This window comes from Galeopterus variegatus, unplaced genomic scaffold (assembly GCF_000696425.1).
Source record: "Galeopterus variegatus unplaced genomic scaffold, G_variegatus-3.0.2 Scaffold7078, whole genome shotgun sequence".
Classification (NCBI taxonomy): domain Eukaryota; kingdom Metazoa; phylum Chordata; class Mammalia; order Dermoptera; family Cynocephalidae; genus Galeopterus; species Galeopterus variegatus.
This window is the reverse complement of record NW_007733189.1, coordinates 60990-78443: the sequence shown is the minus strand read 5'-3', so window position 1 is coordinate 78443 and position 17454 is coordinate 60990. Positions and strand designations below refer to the sequence as shown.

General features: G+C 41.1%; 1 protein-coding gene across 1 annotated transcript in view; it reads left to right on the top strand.

Annotated features, from left to right (window-relative positions):
• FKBP5 (FK506 binding protein 5) overlaps positions 1-8058 on the top strand; it is a 38061-nt gene extending 30003 nt beyond the window's left edge. Inside the window, exons 6-8 of the mRNA XM_008591606.1 lie at positions 1208-1393; positions 3991-4230; positions 4956-8058. Of these exons, the coding sequence (XP_008589828.1) occupies positions 1208-1393; positions 3991-4230; positions 4956-5063 (534 nt within the window). The 3' untranslated portion in view covers positions 5064-8058. The remainder of the gene's footprint in view (positions 1-1207; positions 1394-3990; positions 4231-4955) is intronic.
• The last annotated feature ends 9396 nt before the right edge of the window (positions 8059-17454 follow it).

The window sequence follows — 17454 nt, the reverse complement described above, 5'->3', positions numbered from 1 at the left end:
TATATATATATATATATATATATATATATTCATATGTAGGAAAAAGATTTTTCTCATGTAGTTAGTTGGCTGACACTTATGTGATTTTGGTTTGCTATGGTTTGAATGTGTCCCCCAAAGTTCATGTGTTGGAAACTTAATCCCTAATGTGGCAGTGTTGAGCAGGGGGACCTTTAAGAGGTGATTAGGTCATGAGGGCTCTTCCCTCGTGAATGCCTTAATGTCATTATTGAGGGGAGTGGGTTCGTTATTGCAAGAGTAGGTTTGTTATAAAAGCAAGTTGGGCCCATTCTTGCTGTCTCTGTCTTGTTTGTGCTTTCTTGCCCTTCTGTCTTCCATCGTGGGATAGTCGTGGGATAGTGCAGCAAGAAGGCTCTTGACAGCTATGTGCCCTTCAAACTTAGACTTTCCAGCCTCTAGAACTGTAAGAAATAAATCTCTGTTCCTTATAAACTATCCAGTGTCAGGTGTTCTGTTATAGCAACACAAAACAGTCTAAAACAATGTTGCTTTATAGTTATTTATGTTGGGTGCTGCTATTCAACTACATATATTCCCCTTGCTTACATATCAGGAGTCAGCAAACAGCCTGTGAGCCAAATCTGGCTCACTCCCTATTTTTGTAAGTAAAGTTTTACTAAGACACAGCTACAGCCCTTTATTTGTATATTGTCTATAGCTGCTTTTGAACTGCAAATGACACCTTTGAGTAGTTGCAACAGCAGCTGGCCTAGATAACTAAGATTTGCTGTGTTTGGGACTGGCGCTTGCCATAATGTAGCATTTACTGTGCAGTGCTGAAAGTCAGGAGAAAAGACAGAAGTCACTTGCCCTTCAGGTTACCTACTGGTGCAGTCTAAAACTGTTCACCATCCTTTTGAAAGGCTGATGAATATTAGCACCAAAGAATGTAACCCAAAAGCCTTGGTGCCCATTGCTGAAAGGACATGATGAAACTGCTGGAGAACAGCATTGTATAGTGCTAGTGCATCGTCCTGAGCCAACTCGTAGGCCACTGGGGCTTCCAAAGGATGGGAAAAGGTGCCTGTAGAGCTGCCCCCTGAAGACAGAAACAATCCATACCAGGGTTTGCATGAGGGGCTGTGTTTAGAGGATTCGGTTTTCTGAGGGAGGGCTGTGTTTACCCTTCTTTTGTACCCCATCAGAGCTGAGTACAGGTAATTAATTACTAGCTTTTTCCTCCTAGGGAGGCAAGTATATGCAGGCGGTGATTCAGTATGGGAAGATAGTATCCTGGTTAGAGATGGAATATGGTTTATCAGAAAAGGAATCGAAAGCTTCTGAATCATTTCTCCTCGCTGCCTTTCTGAACCTGGCCATGTGCTACCTGAAGCTTAGAGAATACACCAAAGCTGTCGAATTTTGTGATAAGGTAAGAGTGTCTCATGTGAAATGGACTTCAGGTATTCCAGATCTTTTTCTCCATCTCCATACTTGGTCTTCTTTTACTTCCTTTTAGCCAAAGTATAGAGGGTTTTTCATTTGCTTTGTCTTATTTATTTGCATGTTTGTGGTTATTTGTTTCTCTGTATTAACTGGGAAATTGAGAAAGATTTTGATTATCAGAAAAGTAGATGATTTATTGTAATATATGTAAAAGTTCTGATAAAATTAAACAATTTTCATCAGTGACCTTCCTTATATCTATGGTATTTGTATCAGATTAGACATTTAACTCCTCAAGATCAGTTTAATAAGAGCAGATTTAGTTTTAATTTCAAGACTTTACTATATCAGACTGCACTTCTCATATAAAGGATATATACATTTCACTTTTTATTATAATCACATTTACTCACTGATTAAAAATACATAAATAACTTGAAAGACCTACAAGGCATCAGCAGCCCTCTCCATTTTTACGTTTGTATTATTAATACTGCTTCTGGGGCTGGCCTGTTGGCTCAGTTGGTTACAGTGCAGTCTTATATAACACCAAGGTCCAGGGCTCAGATCCGCCTAACGGCCAGCCACCAAAAGAAAAAAAAAAAAAAGATTTGTGAATCACACAGCCCTCTGAACCAGAGCAGGTTCAGAGAACCCCAACCAATAACATGATCCGACGCGGGAGCAACACCGAGGGTTGCGATCCCGTTGCTGGTCCCGGTCCGGTACGGGGGCGACACTGCGGGTTGCGATCCATTGCCGGACACGGAATAAGACAAAAAAGAAAAAAGAAAAAAAAAAAAAGATTTGTGAATCACACAGCCCTCTGAACCAGAGCAGGTTCAGAGAACCCCAACCAATAACATGATCCGACGCGGGAGCAACACCGAGGGTTGCGATCCCGTTGCTGGTCCCGGTCCGGTACGGGGGCGACACTGAGGGTTGCGATCCATTGCCGGACACGGAAAAAGACAAAAAAGAAAAAAGAAAAAAAAAAAAAAAAGATTTGTGAATCACACAGCCCTCTGAACCAGAGCAGGTTCAGAGAACCCCAACCAATAACATGATCCGACAGTATTTCTACAAAACAGAAGACAGCTTTACTGGTTATAATTTAATTGCTTAATGAGCCTCCTACAATTAACTAAAGCTCAGCTACTGTAGTTAAACTCTATATTAGTTTGGTCTGTTAGGCTTAGTGCAAATCAATGGCCTCCCACAAATTTTATTTAACAATATTATCATTGAATATTATCAGTGTTTTTCTTTTTTGTCAATATTAATGGCTACAAAAAATTCTTATTTTTGTTTTTATTTCTTGGTTACTAATGAAGTTACATGTTCTTTCTCTGTTAGCCATTTGTATTTCTTCTGTGAATTGTACATTCATATCATGTGACCAAATTATTTGTCTATCTTCTATTGATTGAAACAGTTGCATGTTATCACATTAACCCTGTCTAACAATAGGGAGGCTATTTTCCTCACTAGTTTGTCTTTTAATGTTGTTAATTGTATCTCTCTGTAAAGAAAGTTTTAATATTTACTTAGTCAAATTTGTCCTTTCCATTCTAGTTAGAAAGTTCTCCCCACCCTAAGATTATATGACAGTACTTCAAAAAGTTCGTGGAAAGATTCGTATTATCTTTCAATTCCATTTTTCCATGAACTTTTTGAAGTACCTTCGTAAAAAGAAAGTATATTATATTTTTATGAGGTTTTTTTGGGGGGGGGTTGTATGTGATATCTGTTGAAATCTGATCCCCAGTGTGGCGATGTTGGGAGGTGTTTGGGTCATGGGAGAGGATCCCTCATGAATGGATTAATGCCCTCCCTACAGGTGGGGTAGTTAGTGAGTTACTTCTCATTCTTTTAGTTCCCATGGCAGCTGGTTGTTTAAAGGACGCTGGCACCTCCCCTCCCTTTCTCTCTTGCTTCCTCTCGCCATGTGATCTGCTTGTGCCCACCGGCTGCCCTGCCATTTTCTGCCATGAGTGGAAGCAGCCTGAGGCCTGTGCCAGGGACAACTGTTCCAGAATCATGAGTCAAATAAACCTCTTTTCTTTATAAACTATTTTAATTTCAGTCATTTTATAGTACATTTTTTTCTTTAGTAGGACAAGTCGCTTTTATTACTTTCTCTTTCCCCAAGTTTTCAGCCATTCTTGGGCACTTACTTGTTCCAATGAACTTTAAAATGAACTTCTCAAGAGCTCCCTCCCAAATTTCCTTAAGATTTTTCTAGAAATTACATAATTACAGTAAATACAGAAATTAATTTTTGTAGTATATTTTGATCAATAGTGTATAATTATCTTGAGCCTCATTTTTTTTTTTTTTTTTTTTTTTTGCGGTTGGCCGGTATGGGGATCCAAACCCTTGACCTTGGTTTTATAATACCACACTAACCAACTGAGCTAACCGGTCAGCCTGAGCCTCATTTTTTCAATATGGCTTTTCCATCTATCTCCCTTGGCCAGAGAGCTTTGGTAAGCTGTTTAACTACTGAATTTCTTATTGAAATTCCCACATGTGAGAAGGGTTATGTTCATCTTTTCTAAAATATAGACCATCTGTTCCTAGGCCCTTGGACTAGACGGTGCCAATGAGAAAGGCTTATACAGGAGGGGTGAAGCCCAGCTGCTCATGAACGAGTTTGAGTCAGCCAGGGGCGACTTTGAGAAAGTGTTGGAAGTAAATCCCCAGAATAAGGCTGCAAGACTGCAGATCTCCATGTGCCAGAAAAAGGCTAAGGAGCACAATGAGAGGGACCGCAGGATATATGCCAACATGTTCAAGAAGTTTGCAGAGCAGGATGCAAAGGTATGTCCAGAGCCCACTTGCCTTCAGGTAGATCAAGAACTGACCTTGCCCCTTTGGTTTTTGTTCTAAGAGATTAAATATAATGGACAGGGAAAGGTAGACCACCGGAGAGGCACAAGAATAGAGAAAATGATTTCCAATCTGATCTGAGGCTGGTTTGGATCCAGAGGTTGAGTAGGCTGTCTCACTTAACAGAGGCACAAGTTGTGAGGCCTTGGCATGTCCACACAAGAGATGAGGAAAATAAATTCCCTTCAAATGTACTAAAGCTTTTGTTATTAAAATAAAATTATAAGTTTATTAGGGTTTTTTTTTCAAGTAATACTTCCTTGTTGAAACTTCCGATTTTCCCAGGAAACATGGTGTTATAGGAGCCCCACCTGGCAAACATGATAGGAGAGGACTGTGTGGAGAGAGAGGCTGGCCTCCGTGACAGCATAGTTGTGCCCTGGTCCCGAGTGCATCCTCCACTGCCCAGCCCCCCTTATCACATGGCCTTCGCTGTTCAACAGCTGCCAATCAGCAAGCTAGTCATTTAACCAAAGAAAAGGGAAAACTCCCATTCTACCTATTGGTAGCACAGTCCTAACTTACCCAGCAGGGCAACCTAAATAAAATTATTGTATTACACTCTTGTTTTGGACCTGATAAACAGTCTGGAGGAGCCAGGAATTTATTTCACTTCTTTTTTCTCTAACCCTCTTGATTTCTTATTTCTTCCTCAGGAAGAAGCCAGTAAAGCAATGGGCAAGCAGACTTTAGAAGGGGCCACCAACGAAAAAGGAATACAAAGTCAAGCAGTGGAAGAAGAGAAACCTAAAGGCCATGTATGACGCCACGCCAAGGAGGGAAGAGAGTCCTAATGAACTCAGCCCCTCCTCAGTGGGCTTCTACCCAACTCAGGACTGAACAGTGTTTAATGTAAAGTTTGTTATAGTCTATGTGATTCTGGAAGCAAATGGCAAAACCAAATAGCTTCCAAAAAATAACCACCCTGCTGCTACCCAGTGGGTTCATTGAGGGGGTGGCATGGGACCACTCCAGGTGGAACAAAACAGAAATGACTGTTGGTGTGGAGAGATTAAGCCAACAGCTTAAGTCCAGCTCATTTCAGTTTATGTCAAGTTTCAGTATCCAATTCAGGGTCCCTTGAGATAATCCTCACAATTTTGGTCTGTCTGTTAGGTTTTACATATGAACTTTAATATCACTGAAGAAACCTTTAAAAAAAAAAAAAACTGCTCAGTGAATTTCTCCTTTCCTACAGGTGGGTGGGGTGGGGGAAGGAGGATGAGGTTTTGTTTTTTAAATGACTGAAGTGCTCTGAATGCAACCTGTTGCATTTTTAACCAACAGAACCCACAATAGAGGGTCTTATTCCCCTTAGTTCCACAGCAGTATCACAGACTTGAAAGCCAGAACCTCAGAGGTCACCTGCTTGCTGACTTAGCCACCTCCCACGCTCCCTCCTTAGCCTTGTGGGACTGGATTTCTCCCACACTCAGCTTGTCCCTGGAGGAGTAATTCTGTCATTCCTAAAACACCCTTCAGCAATGAAAATGAGCAGATGGGAATTTCTGGATTAGCTTTTCCTGCTTTGGATGTAATTCTGAGATGCTGAAATGTGAAAAGTGCAATCAGAATTATGGTGTTTTTTTTTTTCTTCCCTCCTCTATTCCTTTTAGGAACTAATGTTGAATATACAGTACTTCCTTCTGGCATCACTACCGTTCAGCTCCTTATTTCCATTCTAATCCTTGCCATTAGAAGTTTTAGACTTGTTCTTTATAATATCCTTGACCTGGAGTGGATTTATTTACGTATCCATTTAGGATTGATGCAGCTTTTTTTTTTTTTGTCTTTCTTAAATCACTGGCTCATAAACATATGTATACTGGTTTATGGAACTTTATTTACACTCTATCATGCAAAAATTTTTTTGACTTTTTATTACCAAGTACCTTAAATTTTAAAAACAAAATCTGTGGGGTTGACAAATAAGTAGTTGCTCTTCTACAGTAAGGGTTTTACCTGCGGGTTTGACGTGCAGTTGCCTTCTTTTCCTGCACTGATAGCTTCTTTGTTCTGGTGTGAGTTGTGAAAGAGTTGAAAACAGCTTTCCATGCAGGTACATATGAACCTAAATCTCCAATAATTGGGCATTTAATTAGGGCAAGTCTTAAAATATGTATATGTAGTTGAAATTTAGTCCTTATGGATAACAGAATTGAGCATGGCTTTCCATTCCCACAGCCTGGGAAAAACTCGTGGGAATGCATTTGGCAATCCAAAGAGCCATTCACTTAAGCCTGGAACATCTCACTTTGTAAATCCTAAAGAACACTGGCAGTTATAGTTTAGATTAGTTTTTATTTTTATGGTGGTTTTAACAAAATTGTTAGGTTAGAATCTACCTTTTAAACCTAAAAATCAAGTCATTTTATACCAGTTTTCTTCTCCATGGAAGAAATAGAATTAAATTGTGAGTGTTTTTACTTTAATGATAACTAAAACCCTTCTAATTTCTCATTTATGCTTCTGTCTTTTCTTATGAAATATTTCTTTGAAAGGCCCCAGTCTCACCTAGGAAATATGAAAAACAAAAGTTGATTTTGCTTATTTGCTTAACTGTTTGATATTTGTAGCTCTGTTGACTAGAGCAAGATTCCAATGAGGCCAAGATTAAAATTTGATCCTAAGAAGGCCAGTTAGCTTTTTGCAGGTAAAAAAACTTCCGAAAATCCAATGATCCCAGCCAGCTTCTCCCAAGTGTATGTTATGGGTCACCAGGGGGAGCTGGTGAGAGTAGGTATGGTGGGGAAAGGGTGTGCGAGTGGTTCCGAGCAAACGAGTGCAAGGTGCCATCACCACTCGAGAAGAATCTTCACATAATCTCGTATCGAATTCAGTAATCTCAAACAATTTGTATAGAAATCAGCAGATGTCTGTGAATCACCTTTTAGACTGCATAATGGAGTGGTGGGTCAGCATATAATGAACTAAAAACTAATTTTTTTTTCTTAAATATTTAGATGCACTTTTTTGTGTTCCTTAAATAAATTTTTTTTAAAAATGTGATTTCCCATTGCTCTTGATTTTTGGAAAACTATGGTGGTGGCCAACTTGAAGAAATGAGACAGAAGAAAATTGGCAGGAGATGATGTCTTGCTCTTTGCTCTATTGTACAATCTGAAATTAACATTGGGGTAAAGGCAATGGAATGATGCATCTTTGTTAAAATGAACCAAATAATCAGAAAAATAAGAAGGTTTTGTTTTTTCGTTAACCAGTGGATATTCCACTTTTTAAACTGATTTTAAGGTAGGTTCAGTTTGGAAAATGAAATTTAATGGTGTCCTCTAATAAACATATAAAACTTAAGTAAGCATATCTTAGGCAGTGTTCTGTATTAAGCACGCTTTTCCTTTATTAAGTTGCATATTTCATTGGATAGTCATGGTTACATACTCTGAAAGCCTAAGGAAATGATGTCACATATACTGCAAGTCATAATTTTCCTGCTGCAAAAAGAGGTGGTGTGGTGCTGGAATAGTGGTACACCTTTCTCTGACAGTACCTCTGAGGTCTACAGACAGGTCAGTGCAGGTTCCAAACACCATTTATTCCCTCTGAATTCTTTGGCTCATTTCTAGATTTGAATTTTGTTTTTAAAACACACAGACAAGTAACTTTATTTTTCCATAGCCACAGTTTTAATAGTAAAAAATTAGAAACTAAATATCTGTCAAAGTATTTTTCAGTCTTTAATATTTTGTGTGTGTGTGTGCATATCTGGATTTGAATTATACTGCTCTCTTTGCTGTTAAATTATTTGGTAATGAAATAATTCTTTTTATTTGCGTATTTTTTTTTCTAAGTAAATAATCGCACTAGGGATCTTGAGGATGAGGCAGAGAGAGAAAGAGTCCTGGCTGTAAATTTGTGATCTCAGTAATTTAGAAGCGGCGTGCACGCCTTGTAAAGCATGAAATGTATCAGTGAAGGGCTTCGCCATACTTATTTGGTCTTCCTAGCAGCACTCTGAACCCCCCTTTTAGCATGGCACGTTAGAACCCTGTACTTCCTGAGATTGGCACCCCGGGAGACTGTTGCCAACATTGGTGACAAAATTTATTGAATTTGAGCTGGTTAGTCAATATCCCAAAACTCAGAACTCTCCAACCTAGCTGCATATTTTTTCCATCAGCTGGCTACGTATGCATTTGAAAGCAGTGACTGACAAAATTGTGCATAAAAGGACGTTGTTTAATGGCTTGAAAAAGTTTGGGGAGACCTTCAGTGCTTCTCTTCAGATTTTTCTCTCCTGCATTTCTGACATAGAGATATCTGTGGGAGGTAGGGAAAGGACACAAACGCACAATAATTTTGACCCCACCATTTGCATAGTTTCTCTGTAATTGCCTATATCTTCCTACATGTGTGACCTTAATAACCCATTGCAAGAAAGGGATATCACTGAATGTAACTCCTAAGAAGACCTTTCACAGCAGCCCGTTGTGGATAACTGCTGCCTATAGATGGGACATCTCAAGCCGTCCATAATGCAGGGACTGTTTGTCTTCTAGAGATGAGGGAACCTTGGAGGATCAAAAACAGCTGGCCAGTTAGTTCAGCTGGTTAGAGCACAGTGCTGATAACAGCAAAGTTAAGGGTTCGGATCTCCTTACTGGCCAACCACCAAAAAAGGGGGGGGGACCCAGAATAGTGGTGCAACCAGCCCACAGTCATCCAGGTCACCTAATATCTTATACAATTCCTAAACAGATCTTTTTCTAGTCTGAGGCATGATTCCATTGGCATATGAAATAAGATTGTATACTTAGAAAAACCAAGCATTTGGTGGAATTAAAATGGCAGCAGAGCCACAGGCCTCATATTCTTTTATTTTTATTGAGTCATAACTGATTATACATATTTTGGGGGTTCAACGGTGACATATGTTGGTCAAATCAATATTATTAGCATATATATTATTACAAATCACACCTATTCTTTATGCCCCTTATCCAATCTCTCCCCATACCCATCTCCCTCCTCCCACCTCTGATAACCCTAGATTTCTTCTCTCCTTCTGAAAGAGTAATGGTTCCTCTGTTGATTTGTTGCCTAGATGATCTGTCCAGTGCTGAGAGAGGTGTGCTCAGGTTCCCCACTACTAGCATAGCGTAGATGCTTCTTCTGTCACTCTGGAGTGGGCTTTGTGGAGAGAGACAGCCTCTTCTTTGGTCTCTGCTGGTGACTCCTTTTGTCAATGCACTCGAGTGGCTGGTGGGCCATCTGCATAGCGGTTGTGGCATCTAGCCACTTTTGCAGTGGCCCTGGCTATTGTGGTGGCTGGCATGTTCCTTGCCTGGAAGTGGTGGTTTGGGCATGCTCCTTGCCTGGTTGTGGAAAGAGGGGTCTGTCCCTGGATGCAGTCCCCAGGACCCCGGGTGGGTCCTCATATTCTGTTCTATACTGGAATACAGCTAATGTGGGGAACTCACCAGTATGTTAAGGATAGGTGTCTGTTTGGCTTTTTAAAGCATGCTCTGGATTAAGAAACTTCAGTGTTTGGGTGCTTGTCTTTTCAGATACTTTTCTCTAGATTTTTACCACACATTACCTTGGAATATGGTTGGAACAAGAAAAGGTGAAAAGTTTTCCTCTGTGCTATGCTAATTTTGAGCAGCAACTTAAATATCCATGCTGGAAAGGACCCCAGTTTTTTCTTAACATAAACTCAAGGGCTAGTAGTTAATCCTCAGTGATCTGTGCTATACAGCCAGGCATTGACAAGGGTAGGGTAGGTATTAGCTGTGAAGAACAGTGAATTTTTTAATTTACTTTATTTTTTATTTTTTATTTTTGGTGGCTTGCCACTATGGGGATCTGAACCCTTGACCTTGGTGTTACAACACTGTGCTCTAACCTAGCTAACCAGCCAGCCCTAAAAAAAAGTTGAGGGGTGGGGTTTTTTTCTTAGACCTCTTCAAATTACTCAGGACAGGAGGTTTTGTCATTCTCAGCAGGTTTGGGAAGTTTTCAGAGACAGGAGATTGTAATGTATCATTTATTGGCTTTGCATGATACGTTTATTCTAATGAACCTATTGGAGAAATAAACATTCAGCCAAAGAAAAGGAGAATAAATTTTAATATAGCTGTGTAAGTTCCCAGGGAAAACTTCCCTACAAAGTGTCCTTTTTAAGCACTTACTCATTGATTTGTTTATTGGAGGAGGGTGTATTTGTTTCTCTTTTTGAGTTAAAGGTTAATTCAGAATTAAATGAAATTTCTTATCTTAACTAATGGGGAAGGAGGAGAGAAGCTGTCTTGCAGCCATAGACCAAAAGTGGTCATAACCACCATGTATCGAGTGCTTCCTATGTGCCAGGCACTGACCTCTTTCCACTGACCTCCCAAGTATAAACAGAATGTAGCTGGCACAACATTTCTACCTTCTAAATCTCACACAAGGTCATGTGGTCCTTGCTAACACAGAACTATACAGGGAAGGAATTCTGGGGCATGAATTCCCAACTTGGTTTAGTTGACATATTACAAATACATCCAGTGTCTGAGCCTTTCTACAGGTATTAAATACTTCTGGCCTACGTCTGCTTTGAGATAACAGGCTCTCATAAGATAACTCCTTGCTGTAGGCATTATGACTTGGCTTAAAGTTATCTTCTCAAAGTTTCTGACCAAGGAAATAAGGAGGGAAGAACAAGTAGCTAATTAGTATTTGGGGATGTGATGACTAGTTCTAGTTACTTTAATCCTATTAAATGATTTGATGATTGTATTATATCTGCTCCCAACCATGTTTCCAAACTGAGAACTCCCGATTCTTTTCAGTCTAAAAGCTTAAACACATGTATACTATCATCCTCTGAAGATACCAAAGTCTTCCTAAAGATGACACCAGCCTCTACATGTTGTTAGTAAAATGTGACTCCCCTGCCCCCACCAAGGGATCCCAGAACTCATTCATTGCTCTACTCACCCCCATCCCCAGCACCAATCTAGTAGTACATAATAGATGCTCAATAAATTGGCTTCCTGTCCTTCCTCATAAGGCAGCCTCTGTGCCTCAGTGGCCCTTCCTTCCTGTTACTCTTCTTGAGGTATGGAGTCCAAAACCATGATGTTCTAGCTATCCTTGTAGCCTGACTGTGTGTCTTGAATTCCTTTCCAAAAGATGAACCAGCAGCAACTTGACTTTTGAGGGGCCATAACTATAAAACTGGTCCATGGTCTTCAGGCTACATTGATCTTAAATCTATTTCCAGTCAAATGTGAAGAAGTTTCTAGATCCACTCTCCTGGTCCTGGTGCCCTTGTCAGCCAGCCAGCCTGCCCCCAAATGTTTATGGTCCATTTGTTGTAAACCAGGCACTGTTCCACTGAGGTGAAGTTTAGGGCCTCTTGTGCTAAAGCAGCTCACAGACATGTGAAAAATGAGGCATGCAGATGGCTACTCCCCTGCAGAGCATCTGCCATCTGCTATTGTTACTACAAAACTTGAGGAACAGCAGGAAACTCGATTCTGCCCCCTCCATGATCCTCTCCTGGCATCTGGGCTGCAAAAAGTGCCCTGATGTTGAATGCCCCGAATCCCACCCTGAGCTACACTGGCCCTCTTGCCCTGGGCCCAGCCTGGTTGTTTTCTCCTGGTGGAAGAATCTTCATCTCTTTGGAGCAGTGCTATGCTCTTACATCTATTTTTCAGTTATCTGCCTACTGGACTGCAGCTGCAAAAAACCCAGAGTTTCCTTTATTTACAAAGTAACTGGACAGACATACCCTGCCTAATTTTGTTCACTGCATGGTCACTAGGAAGTATTGAGTTTTAAGAAAACATGTTTTTCGTGTCTTAATTAGAACTACCCCCTTAGAAAGGTGTCATTGTTTCCTGACTGTTCTGAGGAGCACCACCCCTTTGCTGCCAACATGTCCTCTTCAGAATAAGCTGCTCCATTTGAGTGGGTTGCAGAGTGTTTCTTCTCTCCCTCTCTGTCTCTGTCCCTGTCTCTGTCTCTGTCTCTCTCTCTCTCTCTGACACACACACACACACACACACACACACACACACACACACACAGTCATTCAAGGGTTTCTGTGTGGGTTTTTAAGCTTTCTCTGAACCCAGCTATCTTGTTGACAAGGGGCAGGTTGCAATAACCCTGTATAATGAGGTTTTGCACCCTGCAGTTGTTATCGAATGTGATACTAAACATAAACCATGCCACTTTCAGGTTGTGAGTCTGGGCCTCAGAATCAAGTTACTGTGGGACAATCTGAGTTGGCTGGATTATGGCTGAGACCGGACTTCCTGCAAACAGTGCTACACATCTCTGAGATGTGATTTTTCTAGTGCCAACTCCAAAACAAGGCTCCAGAAGGTCCTTATCAGGATCTCATCAATCTGAGAAATCCAAAGTCCTCTGATGTTTGATGAGAGGACTGGGTTAGGTCCAGCTCTGTGTTGACAGGAAGTGGTTTTGGTCAAATCACTTCCTCCTCTTGGGATCTCAGTTTCCTCACCTGTAAAATAATAATAGCTAATATTTATTTAACTTTTAAACTTCAATTGTGGTAAAAAAAAAAAAAAAACATAACATAAAATTTACCATCTTAATCATTTTCTTCTTTCATGTGAACAAACATATTAGCCATTTTAATGTACAGTTCAGTATTAAGTGTATTCACATATGCAACCAATTTTCAAAACTTTTTCATCTTGCACAACTGAAACTCTGTACAATAAACAATAACTCTCCGTTCCACCTCCTCCCCACCAGCCTCTGGCAACAACCATTCTACTGTCTCTATGAATTAGATACCTCATATAAGTGGAATCATTCAATATTTGTCCTTTTGTGACTAGATCATTTCACTTAGCACAATGTCCTCAATCCATGTGGTAGCATGTGTCAGAATTTCCTTTTTTTTTTTGTCTTTTTTCATGTCCGGCAACGGACCGCAACCCTCAGTGTCGCGCCCGTACCGGACCGGGACCGGCAACGGGATCGCAACCCTCGGTGTTGCTCCCACGCCTCGCTCAGCCAGTGAGCGGGAACCGGTCTGCATGTGGGATCCGAACCCTCAGCGGGAGCGCTGCCGCGCTTCCCAAGCGGCGCACTGTAGCAGTGCGCCACCAGGCCGGCCCAGAATTTCCTTTTTTAAGGGTGAGTAATCCATTGTATGTACAAATGGTCTTCAACAAGTTCATGGTAAGATTCATATTTTTCCACGAACTTTTTGGAGCACCCTTGTATATCACATTTTGTTTTTCCATTATTCTGTCAATGGTCAGTGGGTTGTTTCCACCTTCTGGTTATTGTGAATAATGCTCCTTTGAACATGAGTGCACAAATATCTCTTCGAGATCCTCCTTTCGATTCTTTTGGATATAAACACAGAAGTGGAGCTGCTGGATCAAATGGTAATTCTATTTTTAATTCTTCGAGGAACTCCCATACTGTTTTTACAGTGACTGCACCATTTTACATTCCCACCAACAGTGCACAAGTTTTCCAATTTCTCCACATCCTCATCAGCACTTGTTATTCTCTGGGTTATTGCTTTTTTATAGTAGCCATCGTAATGGATGTGAGGTGATATCTCATGTGGTTCTGATCTGAATTTCCCTGATGATTAGTGATACTAAGCATCTTTTCGTATACTTGTTGACCATTTGTGTATCATATCTGAAGAAATGTCTGTTCAAGTCTTTTGCCCATTTTTTAATCGAGTTTTTTTTTCTGTCACTGAGTAATAATAGTAAGTTTTTATTAAGCTCACATTATATCCCAGATAGTATGCTCAGGACCAAATGAGACACTTGGTAACCCTGGCAGCTCATAATTTGATATTCTTTCAAACCTATATTCTTTTAAATATTTGCTAAACATTTATGGGGGAAGAAGGAGAGACGAGGAGAAACTGATTTCCTGTTATTAAAAATTATATATAAAAACAGACTAATTCACTTCTGGCCACAGTAGAGTCAATGTCTGAACAAAAGCTGTTTTTGGCAAAACCTTTCCCACTATTCTGAGGTTCTTATTCTCTCTTCAGTTTTTGTCTCTGGTTTTCAAGCCAGATAACTTCTTGGGAAGCATATCAAGGGGCTTAGAATTTTGATAATGAAATGAATCACACCTTCCTGATAAACACCACTAGGCCAAGCATTACTCAGTCTCACATCTGCAGCCGAGTCCCCTGCCAACTTTCAGCTGATGAGCTGAGTGCTGGGAAGACAGGTGGGTGCTAGCAAGCAAAGCTTTCCACTTCCTCTTGTGGGCACAGGATTAACTTACATTTCAACAGTTACATAAGGAGACACCTGCAGAGACCTGAGTTACCTGGCACATCCGAGCACCTTTGATTTATTGAAATGACTTTTTTTTGCATTTGAAGTTAGAAAAATATTTCTAACATACAGATAAATATAGAAAATGACAATACTCATGTACGCACCACCAAGCCTAAAAAGATGTTAATATTTTTGCCATTTTGCTTCAGAGGTTTCATTTTTAAGAAATAAAATGTTACAGATACAACTAAAGTCCCACATCCCACATCTCTTCCCCTACCCTTTCAGAGGTACCTCTTCTCCTGGAGTTAGTGTGCATTATTCCCATAAATGATTTTGGGCTTTTACTACCTATGTATCTAACCACAACCTAGTCTGTTGCTTTGGGTTATTTGTAAGTTTTACATAAATGATAGCTATGTGGCCATTTGTCATTCATTTGGCTGCTCAGTATCTGAGGACCCTTCCACCATAAAGGCTGAAAAGCCATCTACCTGCCCACCCTTGCCACCAGGGACAGGCATGGGACCTAGGCTCTGCCAGTTGGACCCACTACCTCTACTTGGCATCCAGGACTAGTGTTGCAGAAAAGCAGGGGCTGCCTGAGGCAGAAGCAGTTGTGAAAAGAGGGTTTCCAAGGTAGCAGAAGCAGTACCCAGAGGCAGTGTCCACTGTCACTGTCCAGAGCCCACAAGCAATGGCTGTGCCAGTCTGAGGCCTGGGACTTGGCCACAGCCACGTGGTTTAGTCTTGGGTCTTGATTCTTCAGTTCTCCCGGTGATTCTGTGAACTATCTGATATCCTCCCAATGAACTCCTTTTCTGCTTACATCAGAAGCATTTTCTGTTGCTTACAGCTAAGGACTTGGTTGAAAAGTCTGAGATTTTTGCAACTCACTTTTTTCATTCAACACTTTGGTTTTTTAGATTCACATGGATATATGTAGTTCATTTATTCTAACTGTTCATACTATTCCATGGTGTAGAGTATATTCATTCCATTTTGGGGACACAGGTTGTTTCCATGCTTTTGCTATTACACACAGTGCCACGATACACCTCCTGTATGCCTGTCTCCTTGTGTCCATGTGTTAAAGTTCGTATGGGGTATGAGCACTGACAACTTTACTCTGTATTGACAAATTTCCAAGTAGTTTACCCACCCACCAGTGTGTGTAAAAGTTCAGGTTTCCTACATATTTACCAATATTTGGTTTCAATCTATTTTTTCTAATCTTATGGGACATTATATCTCACTGTTGTTTTGATTTGCATGAGGCTGAGCATCATTATTGTACTAAATGGACGTCTCTGTGGCTCCTTCTGCTGGAGCTGGTCCATTTCCCCAAAGATGAATTGTCCTGCTTCCTGCATGGGGAGTGGAAGCCTGGCTGTCCCATTCTCAGAGCTGCGGTAGGGAAGAGTCCTGGGGGTGTCAGCATTCACTCAATGCCCCTCTTTTCAGGCTGTTATCACCCTCCATCCTCAGCTGAGCCTGAGCTTGCCAAGGTCCCTGAGTCCAGAGCGTATATGGCACAACCCTGCCAGAGAAGAGGAGTCCAGTTTTCTGCTTAGAGTGGGGAGGGGCATCTGCCTGGCTGCTGGGATGGGGAGGGGTCTCTTGACCTTCAGCAAATCCTTCTCTTTCAATGCCATCCTGAACTGCCCCTTCAGAAACACCTGCCCATTGGGCTGGCCAGTTAGCTCAGTTAGTTAGAGTGCAGCTTTGTAACACCGAGGTCAAGAGTTTGGTTCCCCTACCGGCCAGCCACCAAAAAACAAAGAAAGAAAAAGAAACACTTGCCGCCTGCCCTGCTTCTGCATTGCAGACCTGGTTTCCTCTAGCTGGCTTCAGCCACTGCACGCTTAGGTGCTGTATCTCTCTGCTACTGACTCATGCATCATTCCACCCTCCACTTTCCAGCTCCCCAAATTCTGTCATCTCTTGTGCGCTGCTCTTTCCTCACCTGCTCATTCTCTTGATCCTTTTGGGCTTATGCTTTTTTAATTCCCTTACTATCCTCTTAGAGGGGCCTCTTGAACTTCAAGTCAGTGATAAGTTATGATAAGATAAAAATAGAGCGGGGGGGCCGGCCATGGCTCACTCGGGAGAGTGTGGTGCTGATAACACCAAGGCCATGGGTTCGGATCCCATTTAGGGATGGCCGGTTAGTTCAATGGGTGAGCGTGGTGCTGACAACAACACATCAAGGGTTAAGATCCCCTTACCAGTCATCTTTTTAAAAAAAACAGAGGGGTTTTGGAGGGGAGGACAGTGTATGCTCGGTCCTCCATTTTTAAATGTACACTATGTAGGCATCTAATCCTAGGATGTATTTTGTATGGTGGAAGCTAAGGATCTAATACTAGTGCCTGCAGCACTGCTGCTCGTTTAGTCCCTCTTTTCTCTCGTGGCTTCTTATGCCACCTCCGTCACAGCAGACTCCCGTATGTGCCGGATTACTTTATAGGCTGCCAATTCTGTTCCACAGGGCTGGATGGATACCTACCTACATACATACAGACAACCCTGAGTCAAGACCTTGGTTTTGATCACCACAGCTTGATATAGTGTCAAATGACAAAAGTACAACAATTTAAAGATCTTCATTGGCTTTATTTGCAATTCCAGAATAAGGCAATGTGTCATTCCATAAAATACAATTAAGTGTTCCAATGAGCGGAGCAGGGAAGCTTGGTTTTATAGACAGAGAATGGCTGAAGAAAGCAGAAACAAAGAACAAAAAGGGGATTGGTCATTTCACAGTTACTTTCCTTATAAGATGGGAACAAGGAAACAGAATAGAGAAATAACTGATCAATGAACATCAAGTTACTTCACGTTCCTTTTTTGGTAAGGATTAAAGCAGAGGGATCTTTACTATCATGTCAATTGAAACTGG